The sequence below is a fragment of the Macaca thibetana genome, chromosome 6 (assembly GCF_024542745.1).
Source record: "Macaca thibetana thibetana isolate TM-01 chromosome 6, ASM2454274v1, whole genome shotgun sequence".
In the NCBI taxonomy this organism is placed as follows: Eukaryota; Metazoa; Chordata; class Mammalia; order Primates; family Cercopithecidae; genus Macaca; species Macaca thibetana.
In genome coordinates, this window is record NC_065583.1 from 33,418,746 (window position 1) to 33,441,081 (window position 22,336).

Sequence of the window (22,336 nt, forward strand, 5' to 3'; positions counted from 1 at the left end):
CGAGGTCAGGAGACTGAGACCATCCTGGCTAATGTGGTGAAACCCCATCTCTACTAAAAATACAAAAAAATTAACCAGGCATGGTGGCAGGCGCCTGTAGTCCCAGCTACTCGGGAGGCTGAGGCAGGAGAATGGCGTGAACCCAGGAGGCGGAGCATGCAGTGAGCCAAGATCACACCACTGCACTCCAGCCTGGGCGACAGAACATGACTCCGTCTCAAAAAATAAATAAATAAATAAAATAAAAATAAATAAATAAAAAAGTAAAATTTTTTTTTAGTGTGATAGAAAAATGATGGTGTGAGTTAGGAGAAAAAAGAATATTTGGCTGGCAAATTCATCAAAATTACATTTTTTGTAAAAGGAGGTATAATAATATTTTTAAATTTTAACAGCACTGTGGTTACATTGGTTATATTCTACATGTAACAGCACTATGGTTACATTGGTTATATTCTACATTTAACAGCACTGTGTACATTGGTTATATTCTACATATAGAATATATTTGTCCTATTTTGATGTATGACATTTTATATTAGAAATAAAGAACGTTTCTTAAAATGTTAATTATTTGGTAAATTTTGTGATGTGCCTTAATATTTTCCAGCCAAACTGTTTTCTATTGAAATCTGGATTGCATACTTGCACCAGGGAGATTCAAACAATCTGTGCAACCAATGGCCAAACTTATTGCAATGTGTGTATTTTCTGCAGTGAGAAGTAAGAACATTATTGTCAATATGTGTTCTTCAAAAGTAATGAAAAGAATCATTGCATAAAGATAGGGAAATTCATGATGCTGATACACTTGGCACAGCACGTAGACAAAATAACTGTAATAACTATAAAAGATGTACGGCAAACACTTGTAGCTTTACCTAAAATTCTCATTTCTGAAAAAGAGTTTTGCATCAGAGCTCTTTACATAATCATGGTGGATATTCTGCAAGTGCATTAGTCAATCAATTTAGGTTAATTAATTTTATTATAATTTATTAATTGCTGACTAAAGATCAATATGATGAAATTCAGGAGCCCTGAGCCTGTACAGTAAACCTCTGTGATGCCACAAAAACCAAGTTTGCAGATCTCCAGTGACAGAAAGTGTAATCGAGTCAGAACCTATAGCTAAACTGAAATTCATCACAATGTGCTCATTCGTGTTTGAAAGGAATTTCTCTGATGGTGTCCTGAACTCTCAGGACAACCTTCCAAATCTTCCTCAGACTGTGGGACATCTAGGACACTTCCACCAAAATCTCTTTCCTCTCTCGTTCACTCTGAAAGAGTTGTTGTTCTGAAGGTTCCTTCAGCCTTCCTGCCCCTATTTCCATTTTTCTTAAGGTGTTTCCTCTCATAAAATCTTTCCACGTCCTTTACTATAATTTCTTTCTGAAGAACCACAAATATAATTATTAATCTTCTCCTTTAAATATGGACAGGTTTCAAAATTGAGTCTGGCCTGAGCAAGTAGGAAGGGTCAACTGTCCCCACAATGGGACAAATGTAGGTGTGGTGAACAGGTGGGTCCCAGCTATTTGTAGAAATGGAGCACAGCCTTGTCCTGTCCCAAGTTCAAATCCTCACTGAGAAGAATTTGGTCCATTTCTCAGAGGAGCTTAACCTGATCTTTTAATAATGCATTTTTCTCTCTTTCTTTCTCTACAGATTTTGTGGTGAAAAACTTAAATTTTATCATTATGGTGTTTGCTGAATTTTGATGGAACTATATAACCATATGACATCAATGTGAGCCCATTTTGCAAAGGATTCTACTATTAGAATTAGTAATTAATCAGAGTCTCAAATTCATAGATGTCCAGGTGAAATCTTCTGTGGAATACAAGATGGAACATAGCATGTTCAAGATTATTTCCAACTATTAAGATTTTTGACTTCGGGATTTTGATTCCTGATGTTCAATTATTCAATAACAGTTTTTAAAATATCTTAAGTGTATGTTTGATAATGTAAAACCTAATGCAAATTAAAATAATAAATATCTCACTCAAAAAAAAGTTAAATATGTTATCTTTATTTTAGTAAGTAACTTCGTTTTATCATTAAGGTAATATTTTCCATTAGAACATAAAAATATAATCACCTAGTTGCTTGGCCTTTTTCTTTATAGATGCTTTTAAAATAGTTCTTCATTGAATACGATATGTTCATATACATATTCTTTTATTATTATTATTATACTTTAAGTTCTAGGGTACATGTGCACAACGTGCAGGTTTGTTACATATGTATACATGTGCCATGTTGGTGTGCTGCACCCAGTAACTCGTCATTTACATTAGGTATATCTCCTAATGCTATCCATCCCCCTCCCCCTTCCCCACAATAGGACCCAGTGTGTGATGTTCCCCTTCCTGTGTCCAAGTGATCTCATTGTTCAATTCCCACCTATGAGTGAGAACATGCGGTGTTTGGTTTTCTGTTCTTGCTATAGTTTGCTGAGAATGATGATTTCCAGCTGCATTCGTGTCCCTAAAAAGGACATGAACTCATCCTTTTTTATGGCTGCATAGTATTCCATGGGGATATATGTGCCACATTTTCTTAATCCAGTCTGTCACTGATGGACATTTGGGTTGATTCCAAGTCTTTGCTATTGTTTATAGTGCCGCAATAAACATACGTGTGCATGTGTCTTTAGAGCAGCATGACTTAAAATCCTTTGGGTATATCCCCAGTAAGGGGATGGCTGGGTCAAGTGGTATTTCTAGTTCTAGATCCTTGAGGAATTGCCACACTGTTTTCCACAATGGTTGAACTAGTTTACAGTCCCACCAATAGTGTAAAAATGTTCCTATTTGTCCACATCCTCTCCAGCACCTGCTGTGTCCTGATTTTTTAATGATTGCCATTCTAACTGGTGTGAGATGGTATCTCCTTGTGATTTTGATTTGCATTTCTCTGATGGCGAGTGATGATGAGCATTTTTTCATGTGTCTGTTGGCTGTATGAATGTCTTCTTTTGCGAAGTGTCTGTTCATATCCTTCGCCCACTTTTTGATGGGGTTGTTTGTTTTTTCTTGTAAATTTGATTGAGTTCTTTATAGGTTCTGGATATTAACCCTTTGTCAGATGAGTAGATTGCATATATTTATTCACCATATTACATAAAAGGGTACAATGTGTCAAGCACTATATGAGATGATAAAGACAAGTTTATCAGAGAAAGGAGATGCAGTCACTGTTCTCTGGGATCATTCACTGGATCTGTTAAAGTTATTGTCTATTAGAAAATGGAAACTCTTCTCCATCGAGTGACTATTAATCTGAAAAAGCTGTGTCAGGGAGCCTCCCACATGTCATCTTCATTCTTATAAAAATCCTAGTAGGCATTGACTCCATACTTTAGCCACAATTAAAGTGAGTAATAACTTAAATCAGCCTAATTGAGGTATTCGCATACCAAAAAGTTATTTTAGACATAATAAATTGATTTTTTTGTGAATATATCATAGATACGACACCATCATGCAATCAAATTTTAGATCATTTATATCACCCCCAAAAGACTCTTCTGATTCCAGTTAATCCCTCTTCTCACCCCCATCCCCAAGCAGCTACAATTCTACATTCTCTATTGTGTTACCTTTTCTGGACATTTCATATAAACAGAATATGTAGTCTTTACAATTTGCATTTTCATTAGGCATAATCATTGGAAGTTTATATACTCAATACCGTGAATCAGTAGTTCATTATTTTTAAATAATGAATGGCATTGCATTTTTTGTGTTGATAAACTACATCGTGTCGTTTATTTACCAACTGATAGATTCTTGGATTGTTTCGACTTTTTTGGCTATATGGTTAATGTTGCTATCAACACTAGTGTAAAAGTATTTGCATGGACATCTGTTTATTTTATTTATTTTTTTCTATTGAGTAAATATCAGTAGTGGAATGGATGGATGATTCACATGGTAGGTATATATTGAAGTTCTTAAGAATCTGACAAACTTTTATCCAAAGTATTATCCAAAATGGTGTACCTTCTTACATTCCCACAAGTAACATAAGGGTACACACTTTATCCACATTCTCATGAACATGTTTTATTATCTTTCTTTTTTCATTATAGTCATTCTAATGGGTGTATTTAATATTTTTCTAATCATAAACATATTTAAATTAGTATATGAAATTTGAATATAGTCTATAGTAATAATTAAGAAGAAAGATCAAACATTAATATGCCAAAATATTAAAATTGGCTGCCTTTGGATTATAGAATTAATTTTTCTCTCTTTTTTGGAATTTCTGCATATTACTTTTTAGTAAGAAGTGTATATCTATTGACATAATAAAAAACTGATGAATGAAAGTAATTTTACAGCCAAGGTTTCAATCACTGAAGCCAGATTTAACAGTAAAGAATTCAGACAGCAATTGATATTAAGAATATATAGATCCAGCATAACAAATGCAGTAGGAACACAGACATTAGAATAGGGGACATGCTGAGTTTGAACTGTACTTTCGTTCACCATTGGCCTCCATATCTAGCTCAACCCTTCTGCTGACAGTTTCTGCAAATCATTTTTAATACCTCTTATCCTACCATTTGCTAGATTTTTTTTTCCTTTTCTTGAGCTCCATGTTGCTAATCAGTATTATTAATATTCTGGTGAGATTTCTTCTAATCATCTAAATTTCAGGCTATAATGGGCTTAACATATAAATATGTTAATTTTTACATTTTAATGACTAAAGATCTGTAATTTTATAATATACTTGTAGTCATAGAACCCTTTAAGAATCTAATAATAGCTTTGGATACCCTCTTAAGAAAAAAGCACATAGAAAATTTATTTGGTATATGGTTTGATGGGCCTTCTGAGTCAATCAGTGTGTCCTTAAAAAGATCTTAAATCAGTTTTTCATCATGTCCAGAGACAAACTTTGTTAGAGAAACCTGGAATGTGGTATTGAATTGCAGTTTCTTTAGCTCTGCTAGATCCCTAAATCAGTATTCCTAAAGTGAGGAATCTTCATTTTTTTACATGCAATTCTGAGAGTCTTAGATCTATTAGGATTTACAAATTGTTGACCTAGGTCCTGAAGTGTTATCCCTGAAGGAAAGAACAGAATTCATAACTGTTTTGGCACTTTGGGAACAGAGGAATCACAGACACATACAATTTGGGAAAGTCTAGAAAAAAAAATCCAGGAAATCAGAAATTACTCTGGAATTGACTTTATTTGATGTGGAAAAAACTTGAAAAGTATGCAGGATTCATCAGATCTGTAAGATTCAAGCTGATCTCACAATGGAACTCCCAGGGAAATCGTTGTTTAAGGGGACTTGCCAGTGAATTTTTACTTCCAAGTGATTTGGTTCACATAAATGCTGAGCATTCTCCCTCATGATTCAGACTCAGTTTTCCATTACTCAACCTGAAAAAAAATGAGAGAAATAAAGGATCGAGTAGTTGTAGCAGCATCATAAAGATAAAATCAGATTATTCAAAAATCACTTGGAAAGGAACAGACCTAAATGCTCGCTTGTGCGGTTTTCATTGACTGCCCCAAGAATCTGTGCCCTTTGAGTCAGTTCCTTCTCATCTCTGGGCCAGATGGCTTATCTATAATATGAGGGAAGTGGTACCTAATGCCCTTCCTCATTCAAACAGCATGGCTACTGGGGACACTTAACTTTTAATTAATTTATTTCTGCAATAAGAATTTACAAAGTACTTACAAATTATAGAACTCTTGAAAACAAAACAAATATTCTTACATTATCCCCACCTTTCATAGCTGAACATTCAAAAATTCTAAAAGCTAAATTATGTAACATTTTTTAGCTGCATGTTACAATTTAAAACAGCTATAAAATTTATTTCTTTAGGTAGTGCGTAACTCAAAGGTTTGATTCACTCACCAAATCCAAACTTTGCTATTGTTATTTAGGATTAGCATGAAATTGAGAAGGCAACAATTAGTAATCAATTGGCTTCACAGTCCTTTTCATGCTGTTATGTTTCATTTGTCTGTCTTCTATTGCAGGAATAAAAACCTCATGAAAGCAGGGATTTCTGTGTTTTGCTTACCATTTTATGCCCAGTTCTTAGAGCACTTTCTGCTATATAATTGACATTCAATAAATATTTGCTAAATAAATTACTCAAAAGTAAACTTACTTCTACTTTAATAACTGAATAAACCACATTCTTCCAGGAATTGACTGAATTTACTGTTCAAGGTTTAATTTAAGTATCTTTTAGTTTTCTTTGGGCAAATAATAGCCTTGGTACTATTAAGAGAAAAATCCAGAGAAATGAAGAGTAATCATCTTTTATTCCCTGTGAAACAGAATAGCACTTCCTCATATAAAGAGATATAAAACCTTCTTACCACTTTGCTTCTTTAAGTATGCAGTGGTTACCATAGGTTTTTCCATTAGAACCACAGACTGGTTTGTAGACAGATTGACATTTTGTTTTTCTAATTGAGTTTTCACTGCTGGCACTGCCAGTCTGTAGAAATGTGAAAGATTATTAGGTAGGAGTAGGGTAATTAATTTAATTCAGATATTGTAATAAAAATATTCATTATGCATTAATTTTTAAGTATTGTAATCAACAAATTATTTTATTGATTCTTGTATTTAATTCTTACAACAGAACTGGAAAAGGGGTATTTTTTGGTGGAGCAAGATAGCAAAGAGAAGATTCCACTGATCTTCCTCCCCACGCCAACAAGGACACCAATTTAACAACTATCTACACAAAAGCAGCATCTAGGTAAGAACCAAAAATCAGGTGAGGTCTCACAGTATCTAGTTTGAACTTTTTCACTGAAAGATGCACTAAAAAGGTGAAGAGAGACAGTCTGGAATTGCTGATGCCACCCGTCTCTCATCCCGTTGCAGAGGCAGCATGGCATGGACAGAGAATCTGTGTACATGGGAGAAAGAGAGCACAGCAATTGTGGGACATGACACTGAAATCAGTGCTGCTCTGTCACAGCAGAAGGCAAAACTGAGTTGAACTCAGGTGATGCCCACCCACGGAGGGAGCAGTTAAATCACGCCTAGTCAAAGGAGAATTGCCCATCTCAGCAATCAGAACTTAAGCTCTGGCAAGCCTTGCTACCATGGGCTAACGTGCTCTGGGGCTCTACATAAATTTGAAAGACAGTCTAGACCTCAAGGACTGCAAATCCTAGGTGAGTCTTACTGCTGAACAGAGCTCAGAACCACTGGACTTGGGGGGCACATGACCTGAGACATCAGCCAGGGTGACTAAGGGAGTGCTTGCACCACCCCTCCCCCAACTCCAGGCTAAAAGGCTCTCAGCTCCAAAACAGACCTCTTCTTTTCACTTGAGGAGAAGACAGGGAAGAGTAAAGATATCTAAGATGTTATGCATCTTGGATACCAGCTCAGCAACAATAGGAGAGGGCACCAGTTAGAGTCATGAGGCCCGTCTCCAGACACTAGCTCCCAGATGGCACACCCTAGGCCAGGAGGGAACCTTCTGCCTTGAAGGGAAGGATCCAGTCCTTTCAGGACCATCACCTGCTGATAAAGAACTCTTGGGCCCCGAATAATCAGCAGCAATTCCCAAGTAGTACACCAAGGGCCTTGAGTGAGACTCTGAGACTTGATGGCCTCAGGTGAGACTTAATACAATCCCAGCTGTGATGACTATTGGAAGAGACTCTTTCTGCTTGAGAAAAGTGGAAGGAAGAGTAAATAGGGCTTTGTTTTGCACTGTAGGTACCAGCTCAGCCACAGGGACATAGACCACCAAGCAGGCTCTTAGGGTCCCTAATTATAGGCCTTGGCTCTTGAGTGGCATTTCTGGACCTGCCCTGGGTAAGAGCAGAGACCAAGTCCCTTGAAGGATAAGTCTGAGGCCAGGCAGCAATCACCACAAGCTGACTAAGAAGCGCTTGGACCTTAAGGTAACATCGGTGGTAGCCTGGCAGGATTCCCCATGGGCCTTAGATGGTGGTGACCACAGGGTGAGGCTCCTCTGCCTGTGGAAAGAGTGTTAAAAACTGCATCTTGTGGTTTGAGTGCCAGCTCAGCTGCAGCACAATAGAACACCCGGTTGACTTCTAAGCTTTTTGAATCCAGTCTCTGGCTCCTGGATGGCCCCTCTCTCTGAACTGGTCCAGGGACTGGGGGAGTTCACCACCCTCTAGAAAAGGATGCAAGCCTGGCAGGCTTTGCCATCTGCTGATTATAGAGTTCCAGGGCCTGAGAAAACATACATAGTAGCCCAGCAGTGTTACAGTGGTGAGACCCAGTGCTGTGCTGTCTTCAGGACTGACCCAGCTACTGATGGTGGCCACTGAGATAATTGTGTCACCTGATGCCCAGCTCTAGGCAGGTCAGAATATAGAGAGAGACTATTTGCTTGTAAGAAAGTGAGAGAAGAAAATAAGAATCTGTGCCTTGTAATCCAGATAATTCTTCTAGATGTTATCCAAGATGATCAAGGCGGTACCTCTATGTGTCTGCAAGAAACACAGTGTTACTGGGATTGGGGTGCCCCCTAATGCAAATACAGCTTAGATCACAAGATCACAGCACTCAAGTTCTTTCATATATCTGGAAAGCCTGCCCAAGAAGGATGGGCAGAAACGAGCCCAAACTGCAAAAACTAAAATAAATGCTTAACTCTTCAATGCTCAGATAACAACGAACATGCAGAAACATCAGGACCACTTAAGAAATCATGCCTCGCCAAATGAACCAGGGGCCAAGGGAGAGGCACCAGGGACCAATTCTGGAGAAACAGAGACCTTTTGGGCAGGTAATTCAAAATAGCTCTTTTGAGAAAACTCAAAGACATTCAAGATAACACAGAGAAGGAATTCAGAATTTTATCGGATAAATTTAACAAACAGATTGAAATAATTGAAAAGAATCAAGGGGAAATTCTGGAGCTGAAAAATACAATTGGCATATCAAAGAATACATCAGAGTCTTTTAGTAACAGAATTGATCAAGTAAAAGAAAAAATTAGTGAGCTTGAAGACAGGCTATTTGAAAATACATGGAGGAGAAAAAAATAATAAAATACAATGAAGCATGCCTACATATCTAGAAAATAGCCCCAAAAGGGCAATTCTAAAAGTTATTGTCCTTAAAAAGAAGGCAGAGAAAGATATAAGAATAGAAAATTTATTCAAAGAGATAATAAAAGAACTTTCCAAACATAGAGGAAGTTATCAACATTCAAGTACAAGAAAGTTATAGAAAACCAGGCAGATTTAACCCAAAGAAGATAATATCAAGTCATTTAATAATTAAGCTTTCAAATACCAAGGATAAAGAAAGAATCCTAAAAGCAGTGAGAGAAAAGAAACAAATAACATACAGTGGATCTCCCATATGTCTGGCCGCAGATTTTCTGTGGAAACCATACATGCTAGGAGAGAGTAGCATGATATAATTAACATACTGAAGGGAAAAAAAAAAAACAACTTTAACCCTACAATAGTAAATCTAGGAAACATATCCTCCAAACAAGCAGGAGAAATAAAGATTTTATGAGACAAACAAAAGCTGAAGGATTTTATCAATATCAGACCTGTGTTATAAGAAATGCTAAAGGGAACACTTCGATCAGAAAGATAAGGCTGTGAATGAGCAACAAGAAATCATCTGCAAATACAAAACTCACTGGTAATAATAAATGCACAGGAAAACATAGAATATTATAACACCATAATTGTGGTATATAGACTACTCTTATCTTAAGAAGAGAGACTAAATGAGGAACCAATCAAAAATAATAACTATAATGACTTTTCATGATATCCAGAGGCTGGGCATACTGGCTCAAGCCTGTAATCCCAGCACTTTGGGAGGCTAAGACAGGTAGATCGCTTGAGGTCAGGAGTTCAAGACCAGCCTGGTCAACATAGCAAAACATCATCTCTACTAAAAATACAAAAATTAACTAGGCGTAGTGGTGCACACCTGTTATCCCAGCTACTCTACTCCAGAGGCTTAGGCAGGAGAATCGCTTGAACCTGGGAGGCAGAGGCTGCAATAAGCCAAGATCACACCACTGCACACCAGCATGGGCAACAGAGTGAAATGCTCTCTCTCTCTCTCTCTCTTCCTCTCTCTCTCTCATTCTCTCTCTCTCTCTCACACACACACACACACACACACACACTTCCAATGCTCTGTTGCCTACAAGAAACACAATTCAGGCCATGTGCGGTGGCTCATGCCTGTAATCCTGACACTTTGGGAGGCTGAGGCAGGTGGATCTCTTGAGGTCAGGAGGTCTAGACCAGCCTGGCCAACACGGTGAAACCCCATCTCTACTAAAAGTACAAGAATTAGCTGGGCGTAGTGGCATACACCTGTAATCCCAACAACTTGGGAGGCTGAGGGAGAAGAATCACTCGAACCTGGGAGGCAGAGGTTTCAGTGATCTGAGATTTTGCCACTACACTCCAGCCTGTGCTACACAGTGAGAGTTTGTCCTCCCATCCCCCCAAAAAAAGAAAGAAAGAAAGAAGAAAAAGAATAAGTACAACTTCATCTGTAAAGATACACATAGACAGAAAATAAAGGGATGAAGAATAATACCCCATGCCATGCCAATGGAAACCACGAAAGAGCAGGAGTAGTTAGACAGAATAAATTTCAAGATAAAAGCTATAAAAAGAGAAAAGGTCACTTCATAATGATAAAGGTGTCAATTCAGTAAGGGCATATAACAATTGTAAGTATATATTTACTCAACACTGGAAAACACAGATATATAAAGAAAATGTTATTAGAGCTAAAGAGAGAGAGATCCCAATACAATAATAGCTGGAGACTTAACACCATGCTTTCAGCATTAGACAGATCTTCCATACAGAAGACACAAGAAGAAATATTGTATTTAATCTACACTATAGAACTGATGGACCTAATAAATATTTACACAACATTTCATTCAATGGCTGCAGAATACACACTGTTCTCCTCAGCAGATAAATTATTCTCAAGGATAGACCATATGTTAGCTCACAAAGAAAGTCTTAAAATATTCAAAAAATATTGCAATAATGTTAAGCATCTTCTCTGACCACAATGTAATAAAACTAGAAATCATTAATAAGATGAATTTTGAAAACTATTCAAACACATGGAAATTAAACAAAAGATACCTGAGTAACCAGTGAGTCCATGAAAAAATTAAAAATAAAATTAAAAATTTTCTTGAAACAAGTGATAACGGAAACACAACATGCCAAAACCTATGGGATTCCGTAAAAGCAGTACTAAGAGGTAAGTTTGTAGCTATAAGGACCTACTTCAAAAAGGACAAAAGCCTTCAAGTAAATAACCCAATGATGCATCTTGAAGAACTTGAAAAGCAAGAGCAAACCAGATCCAAAATTAGTAGAAGAAAAGAAATAGTAAAGATCAAAGCAGAAATAAATGAATTAGAAATGAAGAAAACAACGTAAAAGATCAATGAAGCATAAGGTTGGTTTTTTTTTTTTTTTGAAAAGTTAAATAAAATAGACAAACTGTTAGCCAGACTAAGAAAAAAAGAGAGAAGTTCAAAAGTAAATAAAATCAGAGATGAATGAGGAGGCATTACAACAATACTGCAGAAACTCAAAGGATCATTAGTGACTACTATAAGCAACTATATGCAAATAAATTGGAAAATCTAGAAGAAATGGACAAACTCCTAGACACATGCAACCTAAACTTGAACCATGACAATATTTAAAACCTGAATAGATAAATATCAAGTAACGAGAGTAAGCCGTATGAAAAAGTCACTCAGTAAAGAAAAGCTCAGTATCTGATGGCTTCACTGCTTATTTCTATCAAACAATTAATGATGATCTAATATCATTTCTACTCAAACTATTCTGAAAAATAGAGAAGGGAATACTTCCAATCCTATGAGGCCAGTATTATCTTAATACCAAAACCAGACAAAGTGACATCAGAAAAAGAAAACAACAGCCCAATGGATCTGATAAATATTGATGCAAAAATTCTCAACAAAATACAAGCAAACCAAATTCAACAACACATTAGAAGGATCATCCATCATGACCAACTGGGATTTATCCTAGGGGTGCAAGGATGCTTCAACATACACAAATTAATTAATGTGATATGTCATGTTAACAAAATAAAGAACAAAAACTATATGATCATTTCAATTAATACTGAAAAAGCATTTGATAAAATTCAACATCCCTTTATGATAAAAAGCCTTAGAAATCTGGATATAGAAAGATTATACCTCAACAAAATAAAGGCGGTGTTCAACAGACTCACAGCTAGTATTAAACTAAATGAGGAAAAACCAAAACCCTTTCCTCCAAGATTGGGAACACAACAAGGATGCACACTTTCACAACTTTTATTCAACACAGTACTATAAGTCCTCCTGGAGCAATCAGACAAGAGAGACATAAAGGGCATCCAAATTGGAAAGAAAGAAGCCAAATTATCCCTGTTTGCAGATAATCTGATTTTATATTTGGAAAAACCTAAAGACTCCACCAAAAAAACTATTTGAACTGATAAACAAATTCAGTAAAGTTGCAGGAAAGGAAATCAACGCAGAAAAATCAGTAGGATTTTACATGCCAATAGTGAACAATCAGAAAAAGAAATCAAGAAAGTAATTCAATTGACCTTAGTTAAAAATTAAATTAAATGCATAGGTATTAATTTGGCCAACGAAGTGAAAGATCTCTACAATAAAAACTATAAAACATTGGTGCAGAAATTAAAGCAGACACTAAAAAATGGAAAGGCATTTTATGTTCATGGATTGGAAGGATCAATGTTGTTAAAATGTTTATACTACCCAAAACAATCTACAGATTCAATGCAATCCCTATCAAAATCCCAATGACATTCTTCACAGAGATAGAAAAAACAATATTAAAATTTATACGGAAACAAAAAATACCCAGAATAACCAAAGCTATCATAAGCAAAATAAAATGAAACAAAAAAGAGAACTTAGGGAATCGCATTACCTGAGTTCAAATTATGCTATAGAGCTATAGTAACCAGGATGGCATGGTACTGGTATAAAAGCAGATACATAAATCAGTGGAACACAATAGAGAACCCAGAGATAAATCCGTATGTACACAGTGAACCCATTTTTGGCAAAGGTGCCAAGAACATACACTGGGAAAAGGGCAGTCTTCAATAAATGATGCTGGGAAAACTGGATATCTATATACAGAAAAATGAAACTACAATCCTATCTCTCACCATATACCAAAATCAACTCAAAATGGATTAAAGACTTAAATCTAAGACCTCAAACTATGAAACTACTACAAGAAAACTTCGGTGAAACTCTCTTGGGCATTGGACTGGCAAAGATTTCTTGAGTAATGCCTAACACAGACAACCATAGCAAAAATGGACCAATGGACCACATCAGGCTGAGAAACTTCTGCACAGCAAAGGAAACAATCAATTAAGTGAAAAGACACCCACAGAATGAAAGAAAATATTTGCAAACTACTCACATGGTAAGGGCTTAATAACCAGAATATTGTAAGGAGCTCAAAAATTCTACAGTAAAAAATCTAGTAACTCAATTAAAAAATGGGCAAAAAAATCTGTACAGATATTTTTCCAAAGAATAAATATAAGTAGATATTTTTCAAAAGTGTAAATACAAGTATATGTAAAGGTGCTAAGCATCATTAATTATCAGAGAAATGCAAATACAAACTACAATGATACATCTTCTTTCCCAGTTAAAATGGCTCTTTTTCAAAAGTCAAGCAGTAAAAAATTCTGGCGAGAATGTGGAGGAAAGCGAATCCTTGTACACTGTTGGTAAGAATGTAAATTAATATAAACACATGGAGAATAGTTTGGAGGTTCCTCAAAAACTAAAAATAGAGGTAACTTATGATGTAGTAATCCCACTCCTAGGCATATATTCAAAAGAAAGGAAGTCAGTATATTTAAGAGATATCTCCACTCCCATGTTTATGGCAGCACTATTCACAATAGCCAATATTTGGAAGCAACTTAAGTTTCCATCAAGAAATGAATGCATAAAGAAAATGTGATACATATACACAGTGGAGTACTACTCAGCCATAAAAAAGAATGAGATCCTGTCATTAGCATAACATGGGTGGACCTGGAGGCTATTATGTTAAGTGAAACAAGCCAAACACAGAAAGACAAACTTCACATGTTCTCACTTATCTGTGGGAGCTATTTTTTTTAATTGAACTCATGGAGATAGACAGTAGAAGGATGTTTACTAGAAGCTGGGAAGTGTAGCTGGGAGAGGAGGAGAAGTGAAGATGGTTAGTAAGTATAAAATATAGAATGAATAAGACCTAGCATTCACTAGCACTACAGGGTGATTCTAGTCAAAAGTAATTGAATTGGACATTTTAAAATAACTAAAAGAGTATAGTTTGATTATAATACAGAGGATAAATGCTTGAGAAGATGGATACTCCATTTACCTTGATGTGATTATTACACATTGCATGGCTGTATCAAAATACCTTATGTAACCCATAAATATATAAACCTACCATGTACCTTCAAAATATTAAAAAATTACAAAAATTTAAAAAGAGTATATTTTGTCCTATTTTATACCTGCATGCATAAAGGCATAATGGATTTAAGTGACAAGCTTAACATTATGGGTAGATTAAATGTCCAAGATGTGATTCAAACTCTGTTATCTCCTCCAAGTTGTCTGCTCTTACTGTATGTCAGACTGCCTCTATTTTAATTTTCTGGAGGCTATTCTTCCTCTACATGGAAAAACAATAGTCAGGGAAAAGTCATACAAGCAAATGCAAAACACATACAGTCATAATTTGTTGATTCCCTTTTTTTTTTTGGTATATCCATGGAAAAAAAATACAGGAAGTAGGATTATGCAGGATTCATTTAAATAATTCCTGATACGTTTTCTTTGGATGTGAGCTAAATGGCAGAAGCCTGTGAATATAAGGAAGCTCTGACTAGCAGGTGAGAACAGAGATATTAATGAGAATGATGAGACATTTTTGCTAGAGGATGTGGTATTCTCAGAGCTGAGATGTTATAGGGAGATAAAAAATACCTCCATATTTTCCAAATCATACAACCCTTTCATGAAGATCAATTTATTTCGCACTTACTCTGTTAACTGGACATGGTTATTTCTCCTATTCTAGAATAAATATAAAATTATAAAATTTTAAGTGACATCCTAAAAACTCAGAGACCTGTTGGTGATGGCATTAAGATCTGAATGGTAGGGAGTCTCTCTGAGAGATTGCTACTTCATGCCAGCCAAGTGACAATAACTAAGAGAACAAATGACTTTGTCTGGAAGGCTTGTGAGGGATGAAAATTTATGAGGTAAAAAAAATAAAGTTTCCATTAAGATGATAAGTTAGAGAAAGTGTTCTAGAAAATGGTTTTGAATGTGAGTATCAAATGGCATATTCAAAGCAATTGTTAAATAAATTAGGAGGCTGATTGTTGGAAGAGAGGCAGGCAAGTGAAAGTAAGAGCACAGCAGGACTCAGAAGGGAATACGGGAGACATGTGCCTCAGATAGCTGTTCACCTATTTGAAATGGTGGCTTCCAAGTAGCAGGCATTTAACTATCCATCTAACATGCAATTCAGGAGAACTTACTATACGCCACACTTATTCTAGGTTCTGGGGTTACAGGTTTGAAAATAAATGGTACTTTCTTCAAGAAGTTCATTATCTAGCTGAATAAATAGAGGCTCAATTACAAAGCAATAAGGTGTGTCTAATAATAGAAGAAATCATTAGTATTAGGAATACATGAGTGGAAAATCAAAGGGCTCTGTATGACATGGGTGGTGTGTGAGCAACAGTGACATGAAATGAGGCTAAACAGTATGCAGTATAATCATGAAAATCTGTAAATTCTGTTTAGGAGTTTAAGTTACATCTTCTAGGTAGTATGAAGCCACTGCGGAATTTCAAGTAGGGTAGGATTTTTGATTTAGGAATATTACTTCAGTGATTTGTAGATTATGGATGGGATAAAAATGGACATGAAAACTAAACTTGGCAAAGTTGTGGGCTCAGTTGATGAGGATTTGAGTTTTTCTAGTATAGGTAGAGAGGTTTGAGTGGAAAATAATAGAGGGAAATGAAAGAATAGAAGGGCAGTACATTCATTAATAATCATAAGTGTTATGCATGAAAATAATCAGCTCCAAAGTTCTCGCATTTTGTTTAATCAGTCATTGCAAGTGATTTTTTGTTAACACATTGTGGTTTTTAAAGCATTTTAAGTCTTGGAAAAGAGAATTGCTGGGTCAAGTTGACTGAGAAAAAGAAGTTATTAACACTAACCTGAAAGTCCTTTATATTGCCATTGAAAGTGTTGTCGATATTTTTTCTTTGTCGTTGGTTGTAAAGTGACCTCAATTTTCTTTGTTGGCTAGATGATCCTGGTTTACTCTGATGCCTAGAAGATCCTAGATCTCCTTGCTGGCTAGATGACCCTGGCTTCCCCTGATGCTTAGAAGATCCTAGATCTCCTTCCTGGCTAGATGACCCTGGCTTCCCCTGATGCTTAGAAGATCCTAGATCTCCTTGCTGGTTAGATGACCCTAGATCTCCTTGCTGGCTAGATGCCCCTGGCTTCCCTTGTTGACTAGATGCCCCTGGCTTCCCTTGCTGGCTAGATAATCGTAGATTTCCTTGATGTCTGGATAACCCTGGCTTCCCCTGTTTGCTAGAAGGTCCTTGATTCCCTTGCTGGCTAGATAAATGTAGATTTCCTTGTTGGCTGGATGACCCTGGCTTCCCTTGATGGCTAGATGACCCTGGCTTCCCCGGTTGGCTAGAAGATCCTGGCTTCCCCTGTTGGCCAGAAGATCCTAGATCTCCTTGCTGGCTAGATGACCCTGGCTTCCCCTGATGCTTAGAAGATCCTAGATCTCCTTCCTGGCTAGATGACCCTGGCTTCCCCTGATGCTTAGAAGATCCTAGATCTCCTTGCTGGCTAGATGACCCTGGCTTCCCCTGATTCTTAGAAGATTCTAGATCTCCTTGCTGGCTAGATGATCCTAGATCTCCTTGCTGGCTAGATGCCCCTGGCTTCCCTTGTTGACTAGATGCCCCTGGCTTCCCTTGCTGGCTAGATAATCGTAGATTTCCTTGATGTCTGGATAACCCTGGCTTCCCCTGTTTGCTAGAAGGTCCTTGATTCCCTTGCTGGCTAGATAAATGTAGATTTCCTTGTTGGCTAGATGACCCTGGCTTCCCCTGATCGCTAGATGACCCTGGCTTCCCCGGTTGGCTAGAAGATCCTGGCTTCCCCTGTTGGCCAGAAGATCCTATATTTCCTTGTTGGTTAGACAACCCTGGCTTCCCCTGTTGGTTAGAAGACCCTGGATTTCCTTGTTGGCTAGAAGATCCTAGATTTCCCTGTTGGCTAGATGACCCTGGCTTCCCTTGCTGGCCAGATGACTCTGGCTTCCCTTGATGGCTAGATAAACCCAGATGCCCTTGTAGGCTAGAAGATCCTAAATTCCCTTTCTGGGTAGATGACCCTAGATTCCCTTGTTGGGTAGATGATCCTGGCTTCCCCTGTTGGCTAGATGACCCCACCATCACTTTCCGGCTAAATGACCCTGGTTTCCCTTGTTGGCCACATGACCCTGGATTTCCCTGTTGGGTAGAAAACCCTGGTTTCCCTAGTTGGCTAGAAGATCCTGATTTTTCCTGCATATTAGAAGATTCTGGATTCCCTTTTTGGTTAGATTTTCCAGAATTTTTTAAAATCTCAGACTGGTTTAAAACTCCTGCTCTCCCTGGCTTAAAGTTTCTTGGTTTCTCTAGCTTGTTAAAATATCCTGGTTGTCCTTGAAGACTAAATGTTCCCAGATTTCCTTGTGTATAACTACCTCCTTGCTCATTAGAATCCCTTTGTCCTCCTAGATGGTTAGCTTCATTTTTTTTCTCCAGAATAAGTGCAGGTTCTGAATTCTCTTCTAGTTTGAAAACAGTGGTATTTGAAATCTGGGTTGAAGATGCTGGAATAATAACACAACCAGAAAAAATGAAAATAAAGTTATTTACATTAAATAATTTTAAATCAACATTTGTCCAAGATACAGTATGTTTTTAATGTTTTCTTGTTTTTTTAACCAAACCCCAAGATAAAATCTTCCTATTCTTCCTCATATCCTGAATATTTGGGTTCCTCCTTTTTTTTTTCTTTGCTGTACTACATGGATTTCAAAAATCAGAGGATCAATCCAACTTGCCCCATTTCTAAATCATAAAGTCTGAATTATTTGAATTGAGCCTTCATTCTACCCCAATTCCTTTAAGTGGTTTTCTGATGAATCAAACTGGCTCTGCTCAATGCTCATTATAAACTTATTTTTTCACATCAAGTACTTTATTTCTAATTTTCCAGCTTCACTTTAAAGGTGACGCCATCAACTTTCCAGACAGGAAAAGGCTGGCAGACGTGAGCCCCACTTTATTCTTCTCTCTTCCATCTCTATACATGTTATCTGTAGCCATCTTTCTTTCCATTTCCATCCCCAAAACAGATGTTTTCTTTCTCTTTCAGAACATGTTTTTTCAATCAGCTTTATGTTCACCATTTCCAACAAAAGGCCTAGGATCAATGACGCTCTCTCTGGTAGTTGTATTTCTTCTTTCTGTTTCAGTCAAACTACTTAAGAAAATGGTAAATATCACAATTATTTCTTAAAACCTATGTTTTATTGCTTCTCCAACTTATTTGGGAAGCCCACCTATGCCCTAATGAAATATATATAATTGTGTGTATGTGTATATGTTTTATGTTTTTTCAGATTATATTCCAAAGTGAGCAGGATCTAAAAAACAATAAATAAACAAATGGAGTGACTTTAGAGCTAAGTATAAAAGTAATGCATTAGGTCTATGCTTCTTATCCTTTTTTTTTTTTTTTGGTAGAAGTGTTATTTTTCTCATCCTTTCTTTCTTGCTTGATAATTCCTCTTTCTTTATTCTCTTTCCTAATGTGGGGTTCTCTTAAAGGTTTTAATTAGGCTTACATTTTGTTTTCTGCATAGGCTTTCTTGGTAGTTTTTTTAATCTATGCGTTTTTAAATCATTCCGATGTTGATTATTTCAGATGTATACTTAGGGTCTCACTTGAATTTTCAATTGCTCTGCTTTACATTTCCATAAATATACACATTTGTACCTTCAAGTCAATTTAAGTAAAGTCAAATGATAATCAATTGGTATGCACTGAGCATGCTATGGTATACTACTGCAGGTGATTAAGGTCCTAGTCAAGACACAGAAACTTAGTAGCTAGCAACCTGCTTAACTAAACTGTGGTATAGTGTGGATATGGTTTGTGGGTATAATTTAGATATTCATTCAATTTAACAAAAAATATAAATTTAAAGAATTTGTTATTATAAAAGAACCTTAGAAAGAGCTAGGAATGAACAAGATATTCATGGCCCTGCCCACATGAAGCTGAGAAGTTGAGTAGTTGGGCAAATAAGTAGGACTTTATATTCTAGTAGAATGATCAGTGCTATCATATGAGGAGTAAACTAGACAATAGTCTCCTAAGCAAGGAAGCAGAGAGTATGGAATCCTTTCTTCTTCCCGGAGGAGGAGTACATAAGAAACGTAAGATTCAATCAGAGAAATTAGTGAGCAAAAATAATTTTCTTTAGCTGAGAGATGAGTACATGTATGGATTCTTTCAGTTCTAGGAATAAAACATTGCTCATTAACAGTTACTAACACCAAGTAGAAATCAATTAAAGTAGATATATGGATGAAATAGGAAAAAAAGTTGGCAACATATTTTTATTAATGATTTTCAGTTTTATTAACAGGTGACACAAGTAAATGGAGCCAAATCCTAAAGATACAAAGAGTAAACAGTTTAAAATTACTTTCCTTTTCTTTCCGGTCTGTACCCCCACTCCAAATCCCCCACAAAAATAATTTCCTACCTAGGACATAATTATTTCCTATTTCCTAGGAAATGGTAAAAGTAAAGTGCCTAAGACACCATCACATTTACAGGTTTTTGTGAATTATTTGATGGATATCCTATGTGTTTACAAACATATATGAATATAATTATCCACACAATTGGTGGCACAATCTACACAGAGTTCTTGTTTTCTCCAAGGACAACCAATATAATGAAGGTTTTGCTACATCAATACATATAGAGCATGTTTATTTATTTCCCCTCACTGGTTGCATAGTATCCTATTTTATGGGTTTACCATAATTTACTTAACCAGTGTTCTAGTAATAAACAGGTAGTTTATTTCCCTCTTTTGCTATCGTAAGTAATGAATCAATGAAAATCCTAATAATACATCATTTCTTACATAGATAAGTAAATTTATTAAATAAAAACTAGGGGTACATTTTTGAGTAATAAGAGGCAATTAAGATATTATAATGTGGTTTCACCATCTATTTTTTAAGCTAAAAACTTGGAAAATAAGTATCTTCAGCTTTGTTTTATTTTGCATTTCTTCCCTTCTGATTTTACAAACTCTAGGATGTGCTTTGCATTGCTTTTCTGATTCATCTCTCTTCTTCATCTTCCAATCTACATAATCACTGAATCTGGTATTAGTTAATACACTTTCTTCCATCACAAAATACCTTCTAGCACTTAGCAAGGCACTGAAGGTCACAACAGTTCTAGTACTTGCCACCATGAAATATGAAATATATGTTCTATAAAGGAATTTTATCTGAATATCTGTTTTTCCCCCTTAAAACACACACACACACAAACACACACACACACACACACACACACACCCCTATTGCTCTCCTCTTTTCTCTAATTCTATCACTTAACTCTCCTTTTTTTTCTTGACTCTGTTACTTCAGCAGCTCCTCAGTGGCATTACTGTACAACTTTTCTTACATGTAATTCATTTTTAATATTACCACAAGACGGATATTTCTTAACAAGATGAATATTATCACTCTTGTACTCAAAACTCTGAAACAGCTTTGCAATTTTTCCAATGAGAAGAGAACCACTATTTTGATGTTATAAATATAAGAAGAGGGGGATCTGAGGCACTTTACTTTTATTATGTCATTTCACTAGGTATAAGAAAGATGGTCAAGTCAGAGCTTATGATTTGGGGATAAATTAGAATCAGCTTCATTATCGTAACTTTTGTCTTGAGAAACATATTAACTGTGTTGTTTATTACCTTGAGATATTTACATCTCAAAGCTAGAAATTTACATGTCTGAAAATCACTTAACTTTACTGAGGTAAGGAATAGCGAAAAGTACCTAAGACAGTCAAGTACCTAAGAAAACACAAGTAATGGTAACTAAAGCTATTATCTGTATAGTTCCTGAAACAATCCTATAGGAAAGAATAATAATTTCCATTTTGCAAATGAGAAAATTGAGATTCAAGTAGGTTAAACAAGTTTTCTCGAATCACATGAATGGGAAAAAGAATCAGGATTTGAACAGATTATTATTTTACATGCAACCCAGGATCATATCACAAAACCATTTCCTTACAAATTATGAACTTGAACATTCACAAACTCATAAGTCCCTTAGTCTAAATTCATCTTTCCAGTCTAATGTCTTGCCTTTCCTATTCCCTTGTATCTGTTTCTCTTCAGCCACACCAAACTATTCACTCTTATTTCATTCAGTCACTGTTTTTATGACTCTGGATCTACATTTATTTTGTTGGAAATTTACCTTCTTCCATTTCTCTGTCTAATGGATTGCCTATTTTTAAATATTTTGACAACATATTGCTAAATCACTTAACATTTTTAATTCTTTACTTTGAGATTTGGAAGGAAAGCTATTGACTGTGACTTTCTTACCTGAGAACATGGCCAGGAGCATGAAGAGAAAGAAAACGAAAGCCCTCATGGTACCGCCAGTTGTTTCAGACTTGGCTGTTGGGTGGAGTTAAGCCTAACTCTGCAGTAGGTGCTCTTCAAAGAAACCATGCTCACTACCACCATGTTATATATTGGAAAAAATTCTTCACCCTAACTGGAAAACACTGTCACTGTCTTTAATAAATTACAGAGTAATTTTCACAAACTGGAAGGTATTGCTTCTTGAATAAACTGTCATTTTCAAAACTAGCTCCATCCATGCCCCAACTCCCATAAATATTCAAACTTTAATATCTGTCTATTAGATATGTTCCTTCCAGAAGAAAATTAAAATGATGAAACCCATCTGGGAAAGTGGTAAATTCGGTGTTCACTTTTTTATTGTTAAGGGATGGCTTATCTTTAGTTAGTGTTATTTGTTCTCCACGTTTATATGGCCACA

The 22,336-nt window shown here is 36.2% G+C and overlaps 1 protein-coding gene across 1 annotated transcript; it reads right to left on the reverse strand.

The window, feature by feature from the left end:
- Nucleotides 1-1,278: 1,278 nt before the first annotated feature.
- On the reverse strand, nucleotides 1,279-21,922 carry MARCOL (MARCO like). Its single transcript, XM_050792967.1, has 4 exons — nucleotides 21,874-21,922; nucleotides 17,413-18,039; nucleotides 16,352-16,881; nucleotides 1,279-1,395 (listed from the first exon to the last, which is right to left on the reverse strand). The coding sequence occupies exons 1-4, from the start codon at nucleotides 21,920-21,922 to the stop codon at nucleotides 1,279-1,281; spliced, it is 1,323 nt and encodes a 440-aa protein (XP_050648924.1).
- Between the last annotated feature and the right edge of the window lie 414 nt (nucleotides 21,923-22,336).

Excerpts from the sequence above, each read along its gene's own strand:
- MARCOL (XM_050792967.1), bottom strand. The coding sequence starts at position 21,922 with ATGAGGGCTTTCGTTTTCTTTCTCTTCATGCTCCTGGCCATGTTCTCA. Across the intron at positions 18,040-21,873 it reads GCTCCTGGCCATGTTCTCAG|CATCTTCAACCCAGATTTCA; the intron begins GTAAGAAAGTCA and ends TTATTATTCCAG. Across the intron at positions 1,396-16,351 it reads GCAATATAAAGGACTTTCAG|AAAGAAATTATAGTAAAGGA; the intron begins GTTAGTGTTAAT and ends GTGGTTCTTCAG.